The sequence below is a fragment of the Motacilla alba genome, chromosome 2 (assembly GCF_015832195.1).
Source record: "Motacilla alba alba isolate MOTALB_02 chromosome 2, Motacilla_alba_V1.0_pri, whole genome shotgun sequence".
Taxonomy (NCBI): domain Eukaryota; kingdom Metazoa; phylum Chordata; class Aves; order Passeriformes; family Motacillidae; genus Motacilla; species Motacilla alba.
Genome location: NC_052017.1, coordinates 61,392,934 through 61,409,190, shown reverse-complemented (window position 1 = coordinate 61,409,190; position 16,257 = coordinate 61,392,934). Strand labels below are relative to the sequence as shown.

The window sequence follows — 16,257 nt, the reverse complement described above, 5'->3', positions numbered from 1 at the left end:
ATATGCTGAAAACCAGCAGCTAGAATATGCCTTCAATCCAAGGGGGTAATGGTGGTGGTGTCTTTTTAGTATTGTCATATTTAAAATCAACCTTTGTCCATCCAGTACAATCTACCTTTCTCATTTCTGTGTGATAGTCCCGTATTTCTTTCTTACAAGCCATTAAGATTGTTGCTCTCTTCAGAATCTCTCTAGATGCTCTTGAGTTTTTTGCAGCACTAAGAACCCAGAGATGGATTAGAAACTAATAACATGTTGGTAATCACCATCATGTATTTTGATCACTGAAATGCACTCTTAAATTACACTAGAATTAGAATTAACAGAATTCAAGTTCCTGACATCATCTTTTTCTAACCTAAATCTCTACTTTGGCTCTTTGAATTACATACTCCTGTGCAAAGTAGATGCACATTACTAGCATGAGTCTCCTCTAAAGAGTAGCATCTATTTGCAGTCTTTCTATGAAAGAAAATATCATCCCCCTGAGAAGAAGAAAAGGAGAGGAAGGCTCAACACAACAGATTGATCAAGGTAACCTCAAAGCTAACAGCCTTTTTTTTCAAAGGAGTTTTTTACAGCCATTTATATCCACTCAGTGTTAGCTTTGCAGGACTGCCACATTTGGCTAGGTAGGCTGCCTAGTCCATAATAACATAGAACAGCAAAGATTTTAGGTAATTTTCTTCTTTTCCACCCAGATTTAAGACTAATTCAACCACCAAGTTTTCCTGCAAATGCCATGTTTCAAAAAGCCAGTTTCAATTTTGGCTCATGTAACATATCACATTAAATCTGTATGACTGGTTCTCTTTGATTCCAGGGCACCTGTTTTCAGGGAGAGGTTCAGGATGAGAACACAACATGACAGGAGAGTAACAGTTTACTCACTAGCCCAGACTAATTCATCACATTATAAGAGCTGAAACTACAACATAAGTCAATGGCATTACATATAAGCAAGCTTCACTTGGGGAAACACTAGAAGAAAAGCCCCACTGATCATACCTGGCCTCTCTTGAATGTACACAGCTCAGGAAGAACTGCAGAACAGGGCACGAGCCGTGCAGGCAGATCTCAGGGCACAGAGCAGCAGGTAGAGACCCACAAGCCCCTTTGAGAGCATTGTTTTCCCAAAGCAGGTGCTAAGGCCAACCTGCTGGGAACATTTGCCTTCTGCGCTTTTGCCGAAACCCCGAGCTGATGTGAATTTTACTGGCTCTGCCAGAGCTCACACTGCTTCTTTTGTTTCTGGAAGGCAATTGCAGACTGGCTCCAGCCCACAGGATTCCAGGGCCAGCAGCACCCAACTCCCCATCTCTTTCTGGGGATGTGCCCTGGTTCCCTCCCATAGGATATAGGAATGGCACAATCAGACCTCAAGGGAAACATTTGCCAAGATGCAACTGGGGCTGGTGCCACAAGGAGAACACACACACCCCATGACAAAAAAAGACCTGCCAAGTTAAGGGCAAAGCTGCCATGAAAACAGACAGGGGTCACCTTGTCTCTGTTTCAGCAGGAGCAGGATGGAAAGCTCAGCTGCTGTAAAATCCAGCAGACCTGAACTTCTTCCCTCACAAGAGTGATTTCACCCAGCCACTCAACCATTTTCACATTAGACGTTAGTGATCAATAATGCCAGGCAGTGACACAAAACAAATTGTTTATTCAGATCAATCTTTTAATCCCATCTTGCCCTTTAAAATAAATTAGCAAATAAACTCTTCCATGAACTATGCTCTAAATCATAATGTGGTCACTGGACAAAAAATTCCCATCAATGAAAAAAAAAATCACTTTTTTTGGAACTTTGTTGGTTTCACTGATTTGTTTCTTCTCAAAACATGAGGATTCTACAAAACTTTAATCTGACACAAAAGTCAGAATGCAGTAAACAGCAGATTCTTTCCTCAATCACACATTAGCTAAATGTCGATAATGTAATACCAATATTTTAACAAGGGAACTGCTTCTACAAAGTCCTGATAAAAACATTGCTGGAAAATATTTTAAAATGCTTCAATTGGTTTTGATGTGTGGTACCAGTCTATTTTACTGGGTTAAGTGGATTTAAGAAAAAAAATTTAAAAAAACCCTGACACGGCATTTTGCAGCAGGTTATCTCGATGCACAAGAAGCGCTTAGGAATCAAGCCTCAAAACATCCCTGTAAGTCAAGGACTTTACAAGCAGGGAAACTTGCATCAACATTTAAGTCAGATGTAAGATCACACAAGGACTTAGTCTCGATTCTTGTGGTGATCACAATATTTTGTAGAGTGATTTATTATGACAATGATAATTACTGTTCAGGTTTTCTATTAGTGTTATCTGCTGGAATGTAACCCCTCCTTAAGATGGGATGTTTTTGAGTAGAACAGTCAGATCCACTAAAAAGCTTTTTCAGATTTAACCCATAACTCCAGGTTTTAAAACACTAACCCTGTATGGCTCCTCACTCACTTTGAACCAAAAAGGAAGTGCTGCATCACTAAGACTACAAAGTAAGGCTGATGTAGCAATGAGCACCAGCTGTGTCATTAGAGAAGCACAACTCTACAGACCACAGGCTGTATGTCCTTTCTTTTACTCTAGATTTGAGTTCCCCCTTCTGCCTTTTGGTTTTTTTTTTTTTTTACTTGGCTTTAAATTTTGGCTTAGCCGGTTATCACTGCTCCCAGACACCGAATCCCAAGGGACTTGTCTTGCCCTCATCACCAGCAGGTGTCACATTGAAGGATGTGAAGTACCTTTGCTGCCCAGCTCAGGCTGCAGTCCCTGCTCCGGGGTTTGCCGGGGAAAGCCCCACTCCCCCTTTCCCCTGCTGGGGCACAAGTCAGTGCCAGCACCTTGAGCAACCCCTTGCCTGTAAGTCTTCTACTTGCACCATCTCTCTCCACAACCAAGAGATGAAAAGTTTCCCCTGACAGCTGCCCACAGCACCAGGCTATCAGGCAGCTGGTCTAACTTTTACTAGCTGCTTTCTGTCCCTCTCTCTAATCACAAGATTATTTGTTGATTAATAGTTGCGTATTTCTGTAAAAGAGAAAAAATGCCTCTCTGTGAAAAAGTTTAAATATATAAAAACACTTCATAAAAATATTTATTATAAAAATGAAATGCCCCATGAGCCTGTAAACGTTGCCTGTAAAATCTCCATTAACTGGAACAATTTGAATTATAGTTATTCAGGCTCTTCTCTGCCCTCTCCAGTAAGATTTTAAGATAGCCAAGAGAAATGCCAGTTGTCTTGTACTTCGATCCTCCTGCAACCCGTTTTTCTTCTTATTTTTTTGTTTACAATACAACAGTTTGATTTCCCAATGCTGGCAGTTTTCTTTGGAGGCATCACTTGTTTTTGCTTTTAATAGAGTTCAGCATGGCCTGATTCTGAGCCCTTCTTACAGAGTGGGTTTGAGGTCTGATTGGTAACAGGACCAACACCAGGATGCTTAGAATGTGCATGTGAAAATACACAGACCTGGGAACAAAAACAGAAAGAATATTATATTTTTGTTGGGAATAACATGAATTCTGCAACCCCAATATGCAGAATTTAGTGCTAAGGGATGAATGCAAAATGTATGAACCTGACCTAGAAAGCACAAAAATATATCCTTGAATTTCACACAGTCTCGGAATATGGTGTCTTCTGGCATGGATGAAAATACTGCTGTGGATGATAATGGGGCAAGGTAACCATCAGCAAACCCTAGAATCCAAAGTCTGACAGCTCAGATAAACCCATCTAATTCAACCCCAGAATTATTCAGCCCATCTCTCTTTTAATGCTAGAATACACAAGGCCAAGGTGTAAAGAAATATCATTCATGGTTCAAAAAGAATTTTAAAAAGTGACAGAAATAAATTCAACCAAAGTGCTGAGATCTGAAATAAATCAAAACACTCAGCTTTTAACTGGAGAAGGTCCGGTAGTGACCTTTACAGAAGGCTTGCATTTTTGAAGGTAACTGCTCAGAGATATCTGTATTTGGTATGTTTCTAAACATCAAATATTTTTATTTCAAATAATTCAGTATACAGAAGTTCAAAGAGAAATAAAAAATACTTAAGCCAAACAGATGAGGTTCTGGCAGCTTGGGGAAGATGACGATTGGGACCAGTATGGTCCAGCTGTTAAACATAGCAATGCACATTTCTGTGGTCTCATCTGTGCTTCTTACCATAGTTCTTAATATCCTTGTAAGGTGCTTAAGACCACTGCTTGTGGTGTGAAGTGCTCCAAAAATTAATGCTGTAGTCCAAAAGCATAATGTTTCCTTGCTTACAAATCCCTAAGTTCAAATGTTAACTATGTTCAAAGTTAACCAGGGCAAAAGTCACCAGGGCAAAATTATTAAGAAATGAAGCTAAGAAAGATCTGGAGTAATTTTTACTCCATGGTAAGTTTTCTGTGTTGAAATCAAATGTTTCAAGAAACAGGAATAGAAAATGTTGAAATTCAGCCTCCTGCAAACAGACAGCAGCTATCTTGACTACCAGTTTTGTGTCTTTTATGTTGGAGGAGGGAATTGTCTTTCTTCTGAACCAAAAGCTGTTACTCTATATTGACAGTAAAATGAAAGAAGAGTAAAGCCATGTGGTCCTGTTTCCCTTTTCTAATTATTTTCTCAATTTTTCTATTTCAACTTGGTTTTATTAGAGCACATTCAATGTGCTCTGCAATACCAGCGTTTTCTTATTTTTAAGGAATCTGAGGAAGTACTCCCTTTGTAAGAAGAGAAGCATACTTTTATAACGAAAAGCACACTGATTTCAAGGAGCAATGCTCTGCCAGGAGCCCTCCATATCTCCTGCTGATCCATCACACCTCCCCTTATACGCATTCAGCAGCTGGAAGCCTGGTCTTTGCTCAGCACCTCCTTCCTACTGCCAACTCACATTATTCTTAACCTCTTGAGCCTTGGCTACTGCTAATGGTTGAGGCCAGCTGTTTTTGAAATGGAAACCGAGTGTGTGAAATGTCACGTAAGGACACAAAATGAGAAGAACAACCAAAGTGTCTGCCTTGGCATTGCTATAATCTCATTACGTTACAGGAGTGCAAAAGTCTCCTCTTATATTTTAGCCCCATCCTGTCTGGGCTCCTTTCAAATTTGATGAAATGCTAACCGCCTTTCAGCGTGGTTTGGGTTATTTAACGAAAGTCTGTGGCACCCTGGAGAGTAAAGCCAAGGGAAGAGGACTTACTTGTAAAACTTTATGGTGGGCTCCACAGCCAGCATGACGAATGGTGCGACAGTGTAGCACACAGCCAGCTGAGTGACTGCCCAGGTAACTACGTCGTAGGCTATCTTAAGAGGCACTGACGAGAGAAAGTAATGTCTGCAGTTGTTTCTTATCTGCAGGTCAGGGAAAAGTAAGCAAAAAATTATATAAACATTTCTTATGCAAAGCCACACAGACACACAGCAGTGCATGACTCTGTTTACCATCAGCAGTAGTAACACAGGAAGGTTTATTCACCAGTTAAAAAGCACTGGGAGCAGGAATACAGACATGTACATACTGGCATTTTCAAGATCTCAACCAGTGGCAAACAGAGAAATTGCCCCCAGTTTGCTCTGTCCACAGGTGCAGACACTCTCATTCTGGATGTCTGGTGCAATGTTTTTTTTGGAGGGAAGCTGTTCCTCCCTCCTGGCTTTCATTTCTTACTGGTTATCAACAGTAAATCAAAGTTACTTTAAATGAACAAGCAAGTGCTTCTACCTACAAGAGTGTGCTGTTCCCTAGAGATTTTAAGTTAGTTTCACATCTGTAAAATCCTCATAAATGAAAGGCAAAGCAACCTGCTCTAGTGATAGTGGTTAATACTGGTCACTAGTTTAATTCTCCTTTCGGATTAACCTGGTTATTTATCCATAGTCATCTTCAAAAGACAACAGTGGTGCTTCCCAGCCCTGCACAAGTGGCTGGTTCAGCCTGAAAGATCAGCAGTGATAAATTTAACAACAGTGAGGCATGAACCCTATTCTGTCTTTGGCGACTCTACACAAAATGAGGCCCATAAACACAGAGACCATTTTACTGAATCAATTGCATCCACACAAATTGTTCAAGTTTGGGCTAATGCTCAACCCACAGCAGCTTCTTGTGCAAGACTGGGCCCAGAGTTAATTACAAGCCAGCATGCAGGCAATATGACCCAGCAGAAGTCTGGAATCCCAACATGACCTTGAATCCCAAGCTAATTTGACTGCATGGACATAGCTGGTGGCACCCCTAACTATACATCCTCAAGCAACATTTCCTCTGACAGCCAGGGACAGTAGTGCATCACGTCCAGAATTGGTGCTGGTTATAACTGCTGGGTACTTTGCAATTAGCATAAATACAGAACAGAGTTTCAGCGAACATCAAGCCTGCAAAGGCATGAAAGAGGGCTCACAGCAGGGACAAGCTGCTTGACCATGTGAAGGTGCAGCTGACAGCTGGAGAGTGTCTAGCCTTAGAAGAGAACAATGAAAGGTACATACTGCTCTGGCTGCGAGTGTGATAAGGATTCCAGTGAGAAACGTAAAATAATATCCAGGATAGATACCATGCCACAGGGCCGACAGGATAAATGTTAAAGCTGTAGGGTACCAGGGAGCTCTGTCATAGCAGACACTGCAAAAATGAAAACAAAACAGAAGAGGTTGAACACTGGCCACTGTGCTTGAAATCCTTCAGTTTCTAAGGTCTTACTCTGTTTTCTTAGCTGTCTTATCTTGGTTTAGTCACAGGCTAGGGCATGAGACACTCTCCCTTCATTTAAATGGAGGTTTAGATGGAATGAGGAAGCATGCTTATATGCAAATAAGTTCCCAAAGAGTGCCTGTACAAATATTTCTGATGCTCAAAGCATTTAAATCAATAATGGAATAAAGGGCAGGCAAGACTTTGTTCACCTTTACATCTCTATCTGGAATCATACGTTAGCCTTCCAAACTCTGATGACAGATCAAGAGCAAGTTGAAAGACAAAGAGATGTGACCCCACCCTTCACTCTAGTGAAGAGAGGTATTTTTAGGCACAGTTATCTGGCAGATGCTGGGAACAACAGGGAGTGCCGTAAACTATTGCAAAACAGGGAATTCCAGCTAACTTTAGCAGCAAAAAATCTTACTCCCAAGATGCAAGGATAACAGTTCAAGAAAACAACAACCAGTCTATTGGGCTATCTGAAGTTTAAATCAAATGTTGTGCTCCACAGAAACAAGTCAAGATACTGCATTTCTTACCAGGAACCATTTGAATAATGAAAAATAGTAGACATTGACTTTTAAGATGCATAGATTTACAGCCATTATAGTTACAATAACTACAATAAATCTGTGTATGCATTTCAGACACTGTGTTGACTGTATGCTGAGCTTTAATCATACCAGAAAGTGAAATGAGTAATGAGACACAGTCCCATCTACAAAATTTGGACTTATGCTAGTATTTATAATATGTGCCTTAACAGTCACAGGTTAATATGAGATCATCTCAGTGCTATGAGTATCTTCCCCATATCCTAAACAAGGACTGCCTGGCAAGCATCTAAGGGTAACTTCAAACCAGACTACATTGGAGCCCTGAAGATTTTGACCTTCTTTCTCACTGAATTTCTGGATCCCAATAACACAGCAAGACTCACCTCAGCATGGGAAACATAGCAAAGCAAAACAGTAGAGGAAAGTTAATGGAGGGAAACAACAAAATGCTATTGCTTTCTGTTATGGAAGTTTTGAGCAGTTTGTTTATGACTTTGCTGCTCATATATAAAATTGGAGCATTTTACACTTGCAGCAATAAAACTTTACAGCACCAAATACCCTTGTATTGCACCAACTATTACAGACACAGGAAACAAAGGAAGAACAAGGCTTTACATTTATGAGAGCTACCAAGCAGCGTTTTTCCAGGCCATGGAGAGCTTTTGGATCTCATGAGCACCTAACTGTTTCATTACTCTTACCGTTTCAGCCAGGCAGCTGTCTGAATGTTCCAGTTTTCAATGTACATTTTAAAACTTGTTGCAGTCTAAGAAAGAAGTTCACATGAAATGTTAGCAATGAAGCCTGTAAAATACTACTTTCAATTTAAATTAGTGAGGAGGTACATGGAAAATATTAATTCTAGCAGCTAACTTTTATGATGACGGTGCCACAATCCATCATTATACTAATATGACTTGGGAGGGACATTAACTAGGCTGATGGCTCACTGCTAATACTTGGCATTAGCTCTAAAATCTCACTTTGTCTCATATAATTAAATACAGTGTTTGGTTACTTTTCAAATAATGGGCATTCTGAGAAGCTTTCTTGTTTTATATGCTTGGCCTTCCTTTCAGTTCATAAACAGCTTTATTTCTGGAAGAGATATTTTGTCACCTATTATGCAATCTGGACTTCCCTACAGTGGTACTAAAACAAAGTGTTATTTAAAAAAACATTTATTATTATTATTACTATTACTATTTTGAGAAGGAAGGGGGAAGACTGAGAAACATGGGCAAAAAAATTAGGACTAAATTTAGAAGCCAATTCTCAGACCACCACTAAGCTTGAGAAACCAGAGTGGACTCCAGTATCCTGAGAGAACCACCCATACCTCCTCCTCTGAGGTCCCCCAACTTTGGGGGACTGCTGGACTCCGTTGTTCAGCATCAGTTCCCCTACTGCTGATCAACTTCACCTCCCAACTCCACCTCGGTCCTTCACCTGCTGGCAGAAACCTCCAAGGATACCCTGGCCAAATGGGGACATGATTCAGTGACACCGCAATATTATGCCATATCAGCCAGAGGCAAGGGATGGAAAAAATGACTGAAAAAATGGATTAAGGGCAAAGGCTTCCAAGGGGAATGTGCAGATATCTTTGCACTTCCACGCAGAATCCTTAAAGCTAGCATTTCATCCTCTGCATTTAAAGAGTTAAAATGATTAACAATTCCCAATGCAGTACTGCCACATTTTAATTGCATTACTGCACCATGAGAAGCCAAGAAAAACACAGTTTCTCTTCCAGCTAATATTGTCACTCTCTTTTGGCCTCCTTTAAGTTCCCCTGTTACATTACCAAGAGAGGAAGTAGTTGCTGGCTGTCAAAACAAGCACGCTGCCAAGGCTTTCAAGTTCCCCACGTGGGCTTAGACCCTGTCATGTTTTAAGGCCCACACAACCCCTTCCATGTGCTTATCTTTTCTACAGATCAGATAGTCACATTTAGCACTCAAGTTCCTAGCTCTGAGGTAATTTTACACATGCAGGTGGCTATACCTGCTGAATATATAGACTGGATCTGTATACACTGTACAATCACACTTCAACTGCCAGCGTTGCTGTTGGCACGTGAAGTTCAAGGCTTAGCCAAAGCCGTGGTCTCCGTAGCCTCTCTTTTTCTCATTGGAAATATGAAAAAATCTGACAACACCCTATTTGATGCTCTTGGAAACATTTTCTGATCTCTGTTGCCCATGTGACCTGTAAAGGAAGTAAGTTTTGAGAGGCCATCAGTTCAGTGGGTAGAGAGGAGCAAAGGTTCCTTCGTTTGGCTTGACTGAAGAGTACTGGCTACATTTTACTTTCCTCCTTCAAACACAAGTTGCCTCAGCCCATCAAAGTAAGAATCATCTCCTGCCCCAAAACTGAATCAGATATAGATTCAAGATCTAAGAGTGGTATCTAGGGTGTTGCTGTCATAAAGAAGTGTAAAGCATTCTGGGCTCTGTATCCTGTAGTCATCAAGGACTACACTGAGGATTAATCACGGTTAAAAAAGAAAAAGAGAAAGAATGTTGTAAAACAGGGAATGTATAATGAGACTTCCAATTTTGGCATCTTCAAGGAAGAATTACAGGAGTTATTTCATTTTTGAGAAGAGCTGTTACAGCACATTCACTTAGTCACAGATTGTTCAGCAATAAAGCAATCAACTTATTTTTATCTGTGATTACTTTTAAAATCACAACTACAGAATTAGAGAGGGAGGCTTCTCCTCTTTATAAAAAAGAAGCCTTTAGAAAGCAGTCACAGACACACAAATATTTCCACATCTCACTGGCACTCACAAAATATTCTTCAAGGCAAACAAGTTATATGGGCCATCTTTTGCATTAGAGACACAAACATGAATAGTTTTCAAAAGGCTCATGGATCTTAAAAGTATGCAGCAGTCACAAGGAAGGAGTGAGAGATGTTTTGAGCAGCAGTGTGGCTCGCTGCATGGTGTTCTAGACCAGCACCCACCTAAGCTCTGTGTGCCCCTGTCAGCTCCCACTCAGGTTGCTTGGTTTGTACCTGTTATGTCTCCTACCCTTGCTTTTCTCCACATACCAGAGGCAGTTCAGCCCTTGCACGTGTCTGTGCCACTTGTGGCAGCCTCTTTCACTACCACCACTCATCTCAACTGGGCTACAAAAGTGAAAGATTGTTAGAAGTAAATAAACAGAACACACCACAGATGGTGAAGAATCATAGCTGTGAACAATTTACTGACCCACTGAGCTCAGCCTCAATCTAACAGTAATTGACTGCTCATTTATTAAATATCTGATATCATTATTTTTAGCCCTCACAAAACTATTTAGAAATACAACCTGAGTACAGAGCATGAGGAAGCCTGTGAGACAGATGCATTTTATCTGTCCAACAAATAAAATACAAAACCTCTTCGCGCTAAAGAGAAGCAGCCTGGTAGCATAGATGTCCTTTCCTTTCAGTAAAGCCTTTACCAATTATCATGCTCCTTTCTGTATAATTATGCCAATGCAGCCACTCCTTTATCTCACCTCAATGTTCCAGATATTCAAATTGGACAACAGGTCCCAGCGGAAAGTGCCTCTCTCATCAACTCCACTGAATCCATAACCAGCTGCATTGTTGACTGCATCTGCTGCAATGTCAAAGCAAAACAGGTCAAAATCAGACTGACTCTTACAAGTCAGTATGGCACTAAACAAATATTCAAGACAGCTTTGTAGGATTAGCAACCTCTCTTCCTAGGAGAAGCTTCTTCTTTGCAAAAGCCTTATTACTATAAGGCTACACAAGAGGAAAGACTAGCTACTCCTTCTGCAGAAGAAAGAATAAAATAATGAATACAAACCACTTTTCCTATTATTTGGCCTTTATTATTCATCTGAGACAGATATTACCATAAAATGAATGAGCAATTTTCTCAAAAGGGCACCTGGATGTCACAGCATTTTCCAGAATTCAAAAAAAAACCCGTACTATCTTAAAGACATGCTTATTATTTCTATTAAGAGTTCCAACATGACTATGTTAATTAAGACTGTCATTCAGAAGTCTGCAGACAAAGCCTTTTGCTAATCCTGTTGCTGAGTGCCTCACTAAAGTGCCTCAACATCTCTATGAACCAAATATTGTGTAACTTCAGTTACACACATAGCTACCTTAAAGCAAGTAAAAGCTTGGATAACAGTAGGCATTACACATGGATGCATTCTTATCAACCACCTCCCCTCCCAGAATGCCTGGGAGTCACCTCATCACTGGGTCTCAAGATTCTGATTTCAATGTGCCCCTGCTAGAAATACCTACTTGGAGTACTAAGAAAACAGAAGGGAGAATTCATTACTGTCTCCGGATCACTAGTTGCAGCCAACACTGAGGATCATAGGAAGAAAAAGGGAAGCGCAAATACAGGTTAGGCTTTTCCTTCCAGGTCATTTACAAAATACAAGCCTGGTTATTCTTTAAAAAGGTCAGCATTTCTTCCCCAAGATTTTACTTTGTAAATGCTGTGAGTACAGGCACAAGCTCATGGAGAAGCCCTAGTGCACAAAACTAGGGAGGGAACCTAATTATAAGCAAGAAGACTAACAATAAATAAATAAACAAGCAACCTTCTCTAACCTGAAACTTTCTGTTTTGTTTTCCACTTTCCTAAATGAGACAGATTTTACTGATGGAAAGAAAACTCTCCATGTTTTTCATCTTTTTCCTGCTTAAAACTCCTCAAACAATGAACAACCCTGCCTGAAGCTGGCCCAGAGGATCCTGCCCAGTCTCAGAGACTGGAGCTGCACATAACCATCCCCTCAGAGCAGTGGACTCCTGGATTTGCTCCTCCTTGCTCCAAGGTAGCAGGGACCAAATAGTTAGTGTTTCTTGGCCAAAACCAAGAAACCAGGAATCATGGGATGTGCAATAATTATATAGCATCCCCCTTGGCCTTTTGCTTCCCAGGCTGCTGTCTGCAGAGCACGGTGTGAAGCACAGAAAAGTCACAACTGTGCACCCTCAGGCTGCTCGCAAAAGCGAATCCCCACAAGCTCCACAGAGCTTCCTTTCCCTGCAGACTGGAACAGCTCGGGCTGTGCATGGCTTTCACAGCTCCTTGCTTGGAGGCACTCGGGCCCAAAGTGGTTTCACTGGCAGCTGGGAGTTAGGTTAGCAGCCGTGTTCCCAAGAAACCAGGAATCATGGGATGTGCAATAATTATATAGCATCCCCCTTGGCCTTTTGCTTCCCAGGCTGCTGTCTGCAGAGCACGGTGTGAAGCACAGAAAAGTCACAACTGTGCACCCTCAGGCTGCTCGCAAAAGCGAATCCCCACAAGCTCCACAGAGCTTCCTTTCCCTGCAGACTGGAACAGCTCGGGCTGTGCATGGCTTTCACAGCTCCTTGCTTGGAGGCACTCGGGCCCAAAGTGGTTTCACTGGCAGCTGGGAGTTAGGTTAGCAGCCGTGTTCCCAGAACTATCCCAGCGAGAAGCCGAATTTTCTTTCCATGGATCTGGGCGGTGCAGCTCCCACACAATAGCGTGCCTGTCCTGTCCTGAGGACAGGAAGCATTTATCGGCCCTCAGCAGGGCTTTCGTAATGCCCTGGGCCATGCCACCGGGAGCAAAACTGGGAAAGGATAAAAAAAGGATAAAGTGCCTGCTGTTCTGCTGCCTGGATTTGGGATGTGAATAGATGAGGCCTCACCCTCCACTATGCAATGCATACTTTTCTGCCTCATTTGTAAGACATTTCTAGAGCCTCTGCAGCTTGCTCTTGTCACAAATGCAAGTTTAGTTTATCTCTTTAATAATGGCCTTCCAGTTAACTATAATGCCAGAAAAAATGGAGGCAACAATTTAACATTGCATCCCACAAAAGTAAGTTTGTGAGCAAGCCATTCTTTATCTGAAAGCCTTTCCCATCCCACACAAGCAAGTCCTGGCTGCCTTCCCTGAATCTGACTGTTTTATTCCCAGCAGTTTAATCACAGCCTCACAATGAATCTCCCTGGCTATCTCCATCCAGTCTCAGTGACACCCTGCTCAGCCTCAAGGTATATGCATTCCTTGCTGGACTTCCAGGATCTCCCCTACACACAATGGCTTGTAATATCAGCAAAAAAATCCAGGAGATTTTCAGCCTGGCCTAAAGAATTTGACTCCTCACACATAGATGGCAAAACATGTAAAAGATGAAGGTAAAATGCAAAAAGATTATTTTGACCACCAGTCTGACTGCTCCTAAAAAAAATTTGCTTCCCTCTTCAGTGAGCCCCTTTACTTCTCCTCTCCCTTTTCCTTGCAGACATTTTGGTCCTTCCCAACACTTTCTTTGCTCCCCATGGTTCTCAAATCTTTTCTCTGGACTCCTCAAAGCCAAGATGTATACAGGACCACACAGTGCTTTAGAGGCAAGGCCCAGCATCAGCCCCCCAACAAGCACAGGGTCCACTGCCTAAAGGAACACATCTCCCCCCATCCCAGGTTTCAGACCTCCTCCCCCATTTAGGAACTTATTTGCTACACACAAAGTACATAATATAGCCAGACTTACCCAACGTCCATGCAAAATAATACTTTGGTTTTGCTGCCTGTGTTACAACATACAGGTAACCAAGTCTTGACAAGAAGGGAGTTTTATCAAGAAATTCGTTATCAATAATATATGCCATAGGAAAGTTCTTGGTAAGTGTCAAGAATAAAATGAGAGATACTAGTGTGATACACAGCTTGTACATCACTGCTCCCTAAAAAGCACAAACAATGAAACATTCATTAGAAACATTTGCTTAAAGGGAAGAACAAGGCAGTGCTCATGACATACAAAAAACAATGGGCTTCAAGAACCATTAAAGTTACCAGTGTCAAAGTTGATACTAATTAATTTAGAAGAGGTAACCGAGAGAAGGCCAGAGTCACAGCTCTAGTTTAATTTGGTTTACTGAACTACCTGTAGATACCTAGGAGAATCACAAGTCAAAATCAGTGATGAACTTCATGACAGACTCCACATCAGTGTGTGGAGATTCTAAAATGGGAAAGGAAACAAACCAAGCCCTACAGGGGAAAGCAAAAAACTTCTCTAATGTACTGTCCCCTCCTGGGACTAAAGACTGTGTTCCTCCTGGAAGCCAGAAGCGCTGATATTCTGTGCAATAGTAGGTCTTACTACCCAGCTACCAGCCAGAAGTCTTGCTAAAAATCACCTGTCCAAAAAGAGTTGCATTGTTACAGCACACTTGTACCCACCATATAGGGTATGTGCTCTGCCACACGTTTTCTATTCCAGCTCCCTAGCTTCCTACACACCATTATTGACAATCATTGCAGTACTTCAAAGCTTGTTTGCAAATACACACCATGGGTAAACCCTTCTTGATCCAGCTGTAATTAAAAAGTAATCTGGCACTTGAATATCATGTGAATATTGACTCATGTTCTCAAAAGGCTAATAAAAAGTCAATATACTATTAAAACAACCATGTATTTTTTTTACCCTTTTCATTTTTTATCTCTTTTTATATATTCTCCAAATTCTGGAATAAAGTAATGTGAAATTGTTTTCTATGCAGATTTTAATACTCTCTCCTGACTTGCATCCTCCACAATATAGGCCTTATTCTGACCTCAGTCAGAGTAATGTAAATTAGAACTAACACCACTAGGGTCAGTAGAAAGACAACTGTGTGCAACAGGAATCATTATACAAAAGCACATGCTCAGCTTCAGAGGAGACATTCTGCACACATTCACAAAGCTACACTTTCTGTGTCACCTTAAAAGAGGAAATCTGGACCTCATGCTACACTATCCTGCTTTACAAAAAGGCTATTTTCTAAGAACATTTTAAATAATATAAAAAAAATATAAAACCAGATCAGTGTTAAAACTATGTGAAAAATTTACCTCTTGAGTCATCTTCAAATGTGTAAGTGTACCACCTGGACAGGCTACAGTTTCTGATTAGCAGTGATTCATGTACTTCTAACAGCTCCTGCACTATGGAGGAAATTTGACTTTTTTTTGTTTTTCTGACATTTCCTCCTCTGTCTGGAGCTGAACTGCAACTTGTCATTGTCAGAACCTGCAGCCCATTCCCATTGCTGCACAAAGGACACCCATTAACAACTGACCCTATTTGCATGCCAAACCCATTTGGCAAATTCGCTAGCCCCTTCACCCCTGACCTTGTGATAAAAGCAGCAGCCACTGACAGAAAAAACTCACTGTAACCTTTACTGGCAAGATAACCCAAAACTGGTTTTTCTTCTTAGCTTTTAATTATGAGAATCATGTACAAAGCTGTACTTTCCTGCCCCCTGCAATCAATCTTTGTCATTTTAAAACTTACAGTTGGAGAAGGATCAGGAAGTCTGTCATAACCCTTCTGCTTCCAGTTCACTTCTAACAGTTTCATGTGCACATGCCTCCCTTCAATGAAGGCAATATAGTCCTTGTAATTGCTGCAAGGCCCTGCAATGATGCTCATAAAATTGAGGAGATAACTTAAATACTCCAGTAAAGAAGGTCTTGACCTGTGAAAAATCAGCCACACACAACAGAACAAATTAAAAAAAAAAAAAAAAAAAAAGAAATCAAGGTAAAACATAGCAAAGGCTTTCACCAATGTTTTTTGTCACACTGTCTGCCTCAGTCCTCACCTCTCTCCTACCCGTTTCCCCCCAGCTGAAAGCTCTCTAGATCTGTTCTGGGGAAGATAAAACACAGGCTGTCATATTCTGGTGATCTCTGGTAGATGGCAGTCAGAGTGAAGGTAACATCACAGTGCTTAAACTACAGGTGAACTAATGCTAGCGATTTGAAAAGTTATAATCTTAGAAAATTTTAGCTAAAAACAGTAATAAATTTGTCCATTTTGGTCAGGTCAGCAGCACCAGGAGTGAGAAGCTGGTTATTGGTTTTGGACATCTGTCCAGGATGTCAGTGACCATACCGCCTTGTTATACAAACCACAGGACAGGGAGTCTCTAAAACCAGAGTTCTCAGT

General features: G+C 41.2%; 1 protein-coding gene across 5 annotated transcripts in view; it reads right to left on the bottom strand.

The window, feature by feature from the left end:
• Positions 1-1,653: 1,653 nt before the first annotated feature.
• Positions 1,654-16,257, bottom strand: part of MBOAT1 (membrane bound O-acyltransferase domain containing 1) — a 56,564-nt gene continuing 41,960 nt past the window's right edge. For 3 of the 5 annotated variants that reach the window (XM_038127596.1, XM_038127598.1, XM_038127601.1), the window contains 8 exons: positions 15,601-15,784; positions 13,804-13,996; positions 11,564-11,629; positions 10,789-10,892; positions 7,972-8,036; positions 6,503-6,635; positions 5,214-5,365; positions 1,654-3,483 (listed from right to left, as the gene is read on the bottom strand). In XM_038127596.1, coding sequence (XP_037983524.1) covers positions 3,351-3,483; positions 5,214-5,365; positions 6,503-6,635; positions 7,972-8,036; positions 10,789-10,892; positions 11,564-11,629; positions 13,804-13,996; positions 15,601-15,784 — 1,030 coding nt within the window. In that variant the 3' untranslated portion in view covers positions 1,654-3,350. The remainder of the gene's footprint in view (positions 3,484-5,213; positions 5,366-6,502; positions 6,636-7,971; positions 8,037-10,788; positions 10,893-11,563; positions 11,630-13,803; positions 13,997-15,600; positions 15,785-16,257) is intronic. The other 2 variants (XM_038127599.1, XM_038127600.1) reach the window with 1 other exon arrangement.